Source organism: Equus przewalskii, chromosome 8 (genome assembly GCF_037783145.1).
Source record: "Equus przewalskii isolate Varuska chromosome 8, EquPr2, whole genome shotgun sequence".
NCBI lineage: Eukaryota > Metazoa > Chordata > Mammalia > Perissodactyla > Equidae > Equus > Equus przewalskii.
The window spans coordinates 3,331,952-3,342,537 of record NC_091838.1 but is presented as its reverse complement, the minus strand read 5'-3'; the positions used below and the strand labels follow the sequence as shown (position 1 = coordinate 3,342,537).

The 10,586-nt window shown below is 38.3% G+C and overlaps 1 protein-coding gene and 1 long non-coding RNA gene across 4 annotated transcripts in view; one reads left to right on the top strand and one right to left on the bottom strand.

Moving 5' to 3' along the window:
- E2F5 (E2F transcription factor 5) overlaps positions 1–10,586 on the top strand; it is a 35,047-nt gene that overhangs the window by 23,614 nt on the left and 847 nt on the right. For all 3 annotated transcript variants that reach the window (XM_070631428.1, XM_070631430.1, XM_070631429.1), the window contains exons 2-7: positions 2,430–2,539; positions 3,413–3,574; positions 4,889–4,932; positions 6,178–6,242; positions 7,299–7,566; positions 9,634–9,678. In XM_070631428.1, the coding sequence (XP_070487529.1) occupies positions 2,430–2,539; positions 3,413–3,574; positions 4,889–4,932; positions 6,178–6,242; positions 7,299–7,566; positions 9,634–9,678 (694 nt within the window). The remainder of the gene's footprint in view (positions 1–2,429; positions 2,540–3,412; positions 3,575–4,888; positions 4,933–6,177; positions 6,243–7,298; positions 7,567–9,633; positions 9,679–10,586) is intronic.
- On the bottom strand, positions 2,353–3,943 carry LOC139085207 (uncharacterized). The gene is made up of 2 exons (XR_011543335.1): positions 3,829–3,943; positions 2,353–2,445 (listed from the first exon to the last, which is right to left on the bottom strand). It is a non-coding gene; the product is annotated as an uncharacterized lncRNA (long non-coding RNA).

Below are 10,586 nucleotides of genomic sequence, written 5' to 3'. Positions count from 1 at the left end.
CCCTTCCTACATACATGCCTCCTGACAAAATTATTAGTATGTTATTAGGGACTTTGTTCTGTCACTGCTGTGTCCTTAAGACCCAGAATGAGCCTGGCACATCTTGTAGGTGCTGAATGAATGAATGAAGGGGGTGTTGATTCATTGTATGAGTCTATTAAGTATGAAAGTCTTGGGATACTTAATAAAAGTTTTTAAGAATTCACGTGCAACTTTTTAAAACGCTACATCAAACATGGTAGATACATATACACACAAACTCTAAATCTTACCCGGTGTCCCCTGTTTCAACCTGTATTTCATGATGAGGCTGTTACTTTACCAACATTTAAGTGTTAATTATGCAGCAGACGTTGTGCTAAGACTATCCAGTGTAATCCCCGCAATTCAGCATATGTTATTATCCCATTTTACAAAAAAAGAAATGAGGGCTAATGAGTTTGAGGCCAACTGGTGACAGGAAGTGGCAGCCCAGGGGCTGGCTTGAGGTGTGCCAGACCCCAGAGCCTGACTCCAGAACATGTGGGCTGCCGGACTACAAGCCTTCTGGACATCCTTTCTAAGTGATGTGCTCTCTACACGGGGGCCATTTATATACCTAGTTAGAAAAGCATTTAAAAAATAATATTTAGTTTTGGAAATCAAATGTTAAACTTGGAAATTGTTAAGCAGTAATAAATTATAAACAAGATAGTTTTTAAAAATTTTGAGCCGAGTGATATGGCATGGCTCTCTGCCTAATGACCTAGGATAGCTGCTGTGCTCGGGTGCATACAAACACGTTCTCATCCCGTGGCAGTGAGCTGTTGCTATGGTGGCGAACGCTTTTGTGTCTGAGCACATGGATACGAATCACGCAGAGCCGGCTTGGGGTGTTCTGGGCTACTTGTTACTAGGACCTCTTCAGAGGAAAGTGAGAAATGAATCCACAACTCCAGATTTTTATGGTGAACTTTGCAGTAGACTATTGCTGTTCAGAGAAACAGCCTCAGACTCAAGAACAGAAACTGTGAAGGCAGATAAAACCAGGAGGGAATTTCTAAGAACAAGGGAAGAGGCTATCGATGAAACCATGCCTAGACCTGCTTTTGTTCTGGTGCTCTAGAAGAGATGGGCCAAGTTAGAGTTGGGGACTCAAAGAGCCCCACTTTCCAGTGCTTGCTTCTCTCTGCCATGTCCTACTGACTCTCCTGGTCCGCTGTTTGAGGCCAGAATCCCCTTCCTGAAGACCTGAAGGATTGGACAATAGCAACCTAGTATTTTTGTTAGCACGACAATTGATGGAATTGACATTTCCCTTGAAGTGTCCGAATGCCTGTGCAGTGAGCAGTAGCTGTTATCACACTTGCTCCCCATGGATGGAAGGTCCAGATTACAAACAGTATGCTGTCCTGGGTTTTTGTAGGAGCTGTTTTTTTTTTTTTTTTACAGAATTAAGAAAGTAGTGATAGCTGGTAACCAATTGTATGAAGCTAAATCCTATTCATTAATTTAGATGTTGTGCTGAATATTGTCACTGAGGACATAAATGTGTTTTTTCATTACTACCATGAAACTTAAAATGTGACTCCACACTCAAGATAGTTTGGTGTCTAATCCACTCTGAAAAACGACTGTAGGCTAACCTCTTCTTAGAGGTTCTATTTATTCTGTTGGGAAACTAATGTCAGAAATGTGAGTTGGAACTAATTAGAGGGACTGTACAGTGTTCTTCAATTCACTCATAACATGATAGCATGAAATATTTTGTTGATTTTATCTGATGTGGATGAAACTACCAAGCTTTTGTGTAATAGTTGCTAGTACCACCACCTTGTGCCATAGATTTTGATTTCTTGTTGACTTTATGCTTTGTGTCGGGATGGCATGATTCATTCCTTTGTTTTCGTTGTGAGTTTGAAAAATGCAGATTGTGTATTTCAAGGTATTGCAATGTGTGTATAATTCAGAATTTCCCCCCAAGGATGTTGACTTCATTATTCAAAAATTTGCTGAGATAGAATTTTTCCAAGTTTCAAAAAATAATTAAGGCTCTCTTTAGACAAGACTGCTTGTGAACAGAGAAATAAGATAGAAAGTGACATGGGTGGGCAATTAAGACTCCTCCTCAGGATTAGTCCATAAGGTGACGTGAAGTATTCTTATTGTGTTCTTTTATTTTCATGGGCTTTGTGTCATGACCTCTTCATTTTTTTCCCCATTCCAACAGCTGCTGGCTTTTAAATGGAATAATTTCTTTGGTATTTGCAATGTTTGAGAGATGCTTTGAACATACCCAGCCATTGTTCCCAAGCAACTGACTGGGTCAAAATTGGGATTTGGCCCTCACGCTGTGAACTTAATAACCAACCCTTTTTTGCTTTAAAATATGAATTGTAATTTATTTCATTGTTCTTTGTTCTTTCTTCCTTCCTTTTTTTTTTAAACAGGCTGCAGATACTTTGGCTGTGAGGCAAAAAAGAAGAATTTATGACATCACCAATGTCTTGGAGGGAATCGACCTGATTGAAAAAAAGTCAAAAAATAGTATCCAATGGAAGTAAGTTACAAACCAGTATTCTATTCTAAGACCTTTATTTTTCTTCCCAATGTTCTGGGAAATCTGACCTTTCTAAATCCTCTACTTCAGCCCTCCACTCTGGTCACACCAGCCCCTCACTTTTGCACAGACACACCTCTCTGGGCTCCTGTGTCTGGCACTCCTGTGTTGCGATGTTCCCTTGCTCTCCCTGCTGTTTAATTTACACTCTTATTTCCTCCCTCAAACTGCTCATTAGGCACACACTGCATACTGCTTTGTATTATTCATCCTTCTCTAATTGTTTACCTGCCCAACGAATGTGAACTCCCTGAGAGCAGGAACTATGTCTTATCTCTGGGAATATGTACCTTGTAAATAATAGTTGATTGAAATACATGTTGTCGTTTGTTAACTGTTGTATGGTTGTATGTTTGAATGTGACAAATAAATACTTTCTTTTCCGCAAATTTGTCTCCTTTGGGCTTAGTTTTGTTAATGTTTTTAGCCTAAATCTGACCAAAATATTAAAAGACTGTAATTTATTTTGCTGGCCTCTCAGTCTACATGATGAAGCTTCCAGGTGTGACCATGTGGTTTTGACATCCTTTTGGTGCCTCGGTCACCAGCCTGACCCTCCAGATGACAAAAACCACTCTCGAACATATTGAGAATTTTTGCTCTTTGATTCTTCTTGCCAATAAATTTTCTAAGCAAACATGTTCGGAGGAATGGTGTTTAAATATTCTAAGGATTTTAATGCTTGATTTTTAGAAGAGTGTAAATATCTGTGTCTTGAATATATTAGTAATTGAGTCAGTTTTGTTACTACAAAACGAAGTGACGTTAACCTGGGTCTGATAGTGGGGCTATTAATTCTCCTATGTCTTTAAGAGGTGTAGGTGCTGGCTGTAATACGAAAGAAGTCATAGATAGATTAAGATATCTTAAAGCGGAAATTGAAGATCTAGAACTGAAGGAAAGAGAACTTGATCAGCAGAAGTTGTGGCTACAGCAGAGCATCAAAAATGTGATGGACGACTCCATTAATAATAGATATCCTTTTTAATAAGTTATGTGTATGGCTATAGAATGTGTATTTATATAACTTATTCTCCCAGTGTGACGATCAGTTACTTTATTCTAGTGTTTTTAGAGAGTGAAGCTTTGCACGTGAATATAACATTTTAATTTTATAATAATCTTCTAATAATTTATACTAACATTTTTAAAATTTTACCTTTTTAACTTATATGATACATCTATTAACATCATTCCTGTGTTGTATGGAGAAAAACACATTTATTTACCTTTGGTCTATCCATTGATAGGATGCAACCTGCTAGCCACAGTGTGCTTCGGGAGTCTGTGAAGAGTAGAGGTCATGGTTAAGTGCACAGGTGGATTTAAGTCCTTATGTTCAGTGTTCTGAAGTGGTAAATAGTCAGCCACTCTCAAAGTTTTGAAAAATTAATTTTGGTTTGAAAATGAAATATCATGGGCCTGCAATCAATCCAGGATACTTTCTACCTAATGTTAACTGAAAGATAGTACCTTCTGGAGGGTGGGTTTCCAAGGCTTGGCTATCTATCATGTTATATTGGGAGGAAAAACATTAGTGATATACTCCATGTGTTTCTCACGATCACTGTGTCCTCTTAGATATCTGTTATTCTCTCAATTTGCAGACTTACCTGTACTCTTATGGAACATCTTAACTACATTTATCTTGTACCACCTCTCATGAACTTTTGACTAATGCATACAATTAATTTTTCCTGTTGCCGTGTCTTTGGTGAGCAAGTCCATGACCTCATTTGTTATTTCCTTCCTATGGATCAGAGCTCCTGAAGAGTTTGATACCAATGGGGGTTTTCAAGCTGTGCTCTGTGGGGCCCCAGGATCCAAAAACCATTAACTAGTAGATCTTGGACTTTGCTGCGCTGCTTTCCAAGATCCTGTCCTCTCCCAGTTCCTCAAACCATGACCTCAGAAGATTCTTGATGTGGAGGCTTATATGGTCTTTCTGTACTCACCCCGATTGCATTCTTTTTCCCATCAATATCCTTTCCCCAGAAACCCCTGTCTCCATGAGGAATGTTTTCCGTCTCTCTCCCAAGGGTCCTCAGATGTCACAGAAATCAAAAGTGGCTTCTTCTCAGAGGAAAGGATGGAAGCTCCTCTTATGGACCTTTATTTGATTGTCTTTGCCTTTTCAGACTAAAGACTTCTGTTCTCTTGTATCTGACCATGTGTGACGGCCCCTTCATGCATTTGGTCTTGTGTTTATTTTGGCCTTCAGACTTATTATCTTAATTTAAATGCCTAGACCTTGATGTAAATGTCATTCCTTAACTCTTATGACAGAACGTTTTCCTATGTAACACATGAAGACATCTGTAATTGCTTTAATGGTAAGTACCGTTAGCACATTTTTTATGACATTCTTCTCTGACCTATTTAGGATAGAGTGATTCAGAACTCCCCACGCGCTCACCCTAAGTCATTGCTTTCAGGCGGTGTTGACATTTTGTCTCACTCTACAGAGCTGTGTCTTGATAGGCTACTTTCTTTTCTCTTCTCCTGACAATAACTGCTTTCTGCAGCTTTCACTTCATTGCTCGCATTGGTAGGTATCAGCTGTGTGTGGGGAGAGGCAGCTAAGTCAGAGAGGGATAAAGCAACAATCGCAAAGTGACGGAATCACAGTCACTGACTGAACTTGAACTAGAACACCGTTCTCATTGGCACTGTTTATGAAACCATATGCAGCAAGTGTGCTGGTCACAAATGGAACCCAAAGAAAGCATGAGGACAGGGTGAGGTGAATCCATTTTGTAACCAGGAAAATTATCCTAACCCTATTCCATTCCCTACCCCCATGTCCCCCCTTGAAATGATGCTATAATGTATTAACTAAAACGGGAGGGGCTGTCTTCCCATAATTACATATGACACAAGTAAAATGAAATTTTGCATGTGCATTTATATTTAATTATGCATGGCTAATAAAAGGACAGCCTGGTGTATTATGCACACACACACACACAATCTGCCAACCACCTTGCCGAGTGGAATCTGATTTTCCATGTAAGACTGCGTTGGCAATATGTGTGGCCTTATTGCTCTGCTTTGCCTCCATATCTCCTGAGCTTTTGAAGAAAGTTTGGGGAAATATTCTTAATCTTCAGCTCTACAGAGACTACTGTAGAATTTGGCTTCAAAAGTAAGCTCACTTAAGCTCGAGATTTCAGTGTATCATACCTAGTCTCTAGAATCCCCACTCATTTAAGTAGTTTAGATATTTCAAGTAAACAGTGTTATTTGAGGCTAAAAGTTTTCAAGAATCTCAGCCTTTCCACAAGATTGAATGAAAGTACAATTAACTTGAGCTGAGTTTGTTAATAAAAGAGCTAACACTGAGTATTCACCCTCTTCTAAGACCTACTAATATATTTATTTACTTCATTTAATCCTCAAAATGAACTTATACAGTAAGTATATTTTGCCCCTTTTACAGAATTGAGAACCGAAGCCCAGGGTCCCCTATTCTGGAATTCAAACCCAAGCATTCTGACTCTAGAGCGCACACTCTCGCCACTGTATGCCAGGAGCAGTGGTATTTTCTAAAATCTTAAAATCTTTATTTTTTTGACCAGGTGATACACTTTTGGCCATTCAAGCACCTTCTGGTACACAGCTGGAGGTACCTATTCCAGAAATGGTATGTAGGATAACTTCTGTTAAAATGCATCTACTGTCTCAAGAGGGACAAATGCATTTTCTTTAGCTGAATATGAGTGATTGTGTGTAAACTCTTTCATGTCTGTTTGAACACATTGACATCTGAATTTGGATGTGTTCAGTACTTTAGTGAAATTATAGAAGTGGCTGAATGAATCATTTAACATTTTACTTTTTTTAAGATTTGCTTTTCTTTGAGCTGTGAGATATCAGAGAGTGAGTAATGATGCAGTCAATAATTTTACAAAATCAGTCTCTATCACTAACATAACAATCCTAACGAAGGGAAAAGTTCAATTTAAATATCAACAATAATACATTGCTTTAAATTAGGTCTTTTTAAAAACATTTTCTGACTTACTGAGTCGAAGATAATTATTGAGTATAGGCTAATGTAAGTATCATGATTTTAGTTTTCGGATTCAAAGTTCCTAAAACAAACTGACTTGAAAGCTATAACAACCAAAAAAGGAAGTAGAAAAAGATTACTATTATCATCTGCCTCCCTCTCCAGAGCTGTTCTAGTAGTTTGTATTTAGGCGTTTATATTACTGGATTCTGAACCCTCAGGATGCAAATTACCTTTGAAACGGAGGAACTCTACACTTATATCTCTGTAGGAAAAATCAGTTGTCTTTGTGCCTACTGAATGGAAAAAGTTTTGACTTGTGACATAGTTGCCATTTAAGACAGCACGTTGAGATGACCACACCCACGGCAGCCGACGCCAGCGATGGAGTCCATATATATGGAGAATGCACTGACTCGTACAATTACAGTAAAAGTGGATGGCTGCCAGAATTCTACAACTGAGAGTTTTTGACTATCAGTATTTGAGAAAAGCTTATTTTTAGGGGCAAGTGGTTTATAGCCCTCAACTCTACTCTTGGTCTCTACTCTTGCGTTCTGACCTAATGACTTTGTTTTGTGTGGTTTTAGTTACTCCCAAACATCTTTGCCTGTCCTATTTTTAATGTTTCAAGGTAGCAAGACATGTTGATATTCATTCATTTGTTTATACCCCATAACTTCAAAGGGTCAGAATGGACAAAAGAAATACCAGATCAATTTAAAGAGTCATTCAGGACCTATCCACGTGCTGCTTATAAATAAAGAGTCCAGTTCGTCTAAGCCCGTGGTTTTTCCGGTCCCCCCACCTGATGACCTCACACAGCCTTCCTCTCAGTCCTCGACTCCGGTGACTCCACAGAAATCCAGCACGGCGACTCAGAATCTGCCTGAGCAACACGTGTCCGAAAGAAGCCAGAATCTTCAGCAGACACCAGCCACAGACTTATCTTCGGGTGGGTTCAGGACTTTGTTTTAAAAAGTAGAGAGGGGAAAATATGAATACTGCTGTAAACAACGTGGAGAGCTTTTCTCAGTTTGTCAGTTGTGATGTTATTATCTAATACTGGAGGCAAAATAGCAAGCTTAGCTCAATCAGAAATATTAATTTGGTGTCTCCTGTGTGCCCAGCTCTGGAATAGGTATTATGAGAAAAATTTAAAAGCAGATCTTGTCTTTAGTTATAATACTACAGATTTGTTTCATAGGCTGTTTGTGTATATGTGTATATGTATGTATATAAATAAGTATATTCAGAAATATACAATCAGGCACAATGTAACGTGGTTAAGACTGTGTAGAACTATGAATACTGAGCAAAGGAAAGATATTTAATGAGCCAAAGTTTACAGTTTTCCTTAGGATTCCATTTTTGAAAGTAAGCCAGATTTGTTCCTCTCCCCCTTCCTTTTTACTGTTCATGTATGTCAGCTTTTTATCTGAGGTTTACATTGTGAGGTTATGTCTTAGTAACTCTAGGACATATTATTGAATGTGCTCTAGCTGCCTTTAAGAAAAACCAAACTAGTGTTGAATATTGTGACTCATGCTTCCTGTTTCTCCATATTCTCTGTTGCTATACTTTTTATTTGGAAAGCTTAGTTTTACAGAGTTGATAAGTGGTCTCAACTCCAATTATTTAGGACATCTTTCTTGCCTTCCTAAATTGTTTCATCTGTGAAGTGATAAATAGCTAAAACTCTAAATACTGGGCCTCAGGAAGAGGGACCACACCTCAACGTACAAACTTCCCTGGGCTCTCAGTCTTTCCCCTGGTTTCATAGATAGCTATTTAGCACCTCCTTAGTGATTCCAAATAAAGGAGCCATGGCAGATATTCTCAGTGGTGCTGAATGAGGCTTAGTCAGGCCCATCTGGAGGTAGAATTGCAGATAACTCAAACCTCTCATGTAATAGTACATAATCCAATTTGTGTATTTTTACCTTTGGGATATGTCTCATTGGGATGTGGCATAAGTCTACTACTCTGGGAGTACACAGTAGTTAAGAGTGGGGCTAAAAAAATCTAACTGGACACAGAATATTTATCAGCTTCAGTCACTTATATCCTCCCCTCCTTTCCTTCTCCTGTAAGTATTTCTATACTGTAGGCCATGGGGATGCACAAGGGAAAGCGTCAGCCTTAAAAAGCTTATAATCTAATTGTAATCTATTTGGGATGAATAAAGCAGGCAGGCTTTAGATGGTTTAGCTTAGACACAGTACATTGGCTTCCATAAAGCATTAAAAAATTCTGAGCATTTAGTTTCTCTATGTGGTTTTGTATTTGGAAACAGTGGGGAAAGTTATTTGGGGCCAGATTAGAGAGGACCTTGACTATCAGACTGAGTTAGGATCTCAGCCAATAAGCCAGTAAAGATTTTTGACCAGGGAAGTGGCACGACTAGGACCGTACGCTGGGGAGCACAGGAGTAGCATGATGAGGAGAGAAGATGCTTTCGGCCCTGGGATGCAGAGGTTAGAGGCAAAGGTGAAAATGTGTGCAGTTACGCCACTGTGAGAGAACATTAAGGCTAAAATAGGGTGATGACAATGGGATTGGAAAGAGAAATAAAGAACAGATTTGAGAAATACCTTTTAGGCAGAATAAGTAGCGTTTGATGTGTGAGACCTGGAGATAAATTCAACAGGAGGAATGGAAAGTGATGGGGAAGTCTTAAGGTCAGGGGACTGAGAGAATCATGGTACCATTGACTCTGTAAAACCGAGTCAGTTTTGAGAGAACGATAATGAGTCTTTGGTCTACATCTTGAGTTTGGAAGTTTAAAAGTAATGCAGGGAGGGTAGGCGCTCATGAAAATGCTCTGTCCATAAAGTTCTAGTACTTTAATTTTGTACGTTTAATCAAACCGCTGATGTTGGAATATAACTGTGCTTAATATGTACTGTGTTTAAATATGTGCTGTGCTCAATATATGCGTGTTTAAATATAAGTGCCTTTTACTGTTAAAATATATAAACAGAAATGTAACAAGACTTTATCCCGTTTCTGTTTCCAATAGGATCTATTAGTGGAGATATCATTGATGAGTTAATGTCTTCTGATGGTAAGTAGTTTAAAATGTTATAAACGACCTTATACATTACTAATGCTTTTCTAGAATTTATAAGTGGCACATGCTTTAAAAGAAATGAAGAACCTCTATTTTTTACCTGCTTAACATACTTTAATAATTCATGAAAATTCTCCCTTGATAATGCTTTATAGTAAATCATAGGTATCCTTGAGAATTTTTTTTTTTGCCTTCATTTCAAGGGAAAAGAATCCTTAAGGGGATACTTATCACTTTCACTGAATAAACTGCTAAGCTGTTGGCACACTAGTCCTTTTCACTCCTGAAGAATCTGGCCAGGAGTAAAATAATTTAAGTGAACAGGTCATCTGAAAACCAGTTGTGTAAATACTTCCACCACGGCCAATTTCAGGCTGCCCATGTGAAGTCACCGAACTATTACGAATATTCGCCATGTCATCATCTAATCTGAAATAATTCTTAAAAATCAATTAGCTACCGTATTCTAATTACTTTCATAATTACTCTGTGGGCTTCACCTTTCTGTTAAGTTCTTAAATTCAAAGTCCTGGCTCCTAACAAATACAGCTGAGACCTAGGAAGTGGCAGCTGTTAAATTAGCAAATGGTACAGTAAGCACTTGGAAATTTAGTCAACGTTTCTGTAGAAGCAGGAACATCAGGAAGTTTAATTCTAGCTCCTGCTTCTGTTCTCAAAGTGGGAGCTAATTCAGCAGATCAGAGAAAACACTTTGACCAGCTTTTGAATCATATATTTTAGTAACACGTTCAACCAATAAAAATTTTAACTTCTATTTCTCAAGCTAATACCTATGATGAATCTTTCAAAACATACACTAAATACAACTCATTAATTTCATCGTTATTTTCCTAAATTCCTGTGTACCATAGAAACATAGCTTGACGAGGACTGATGTATTT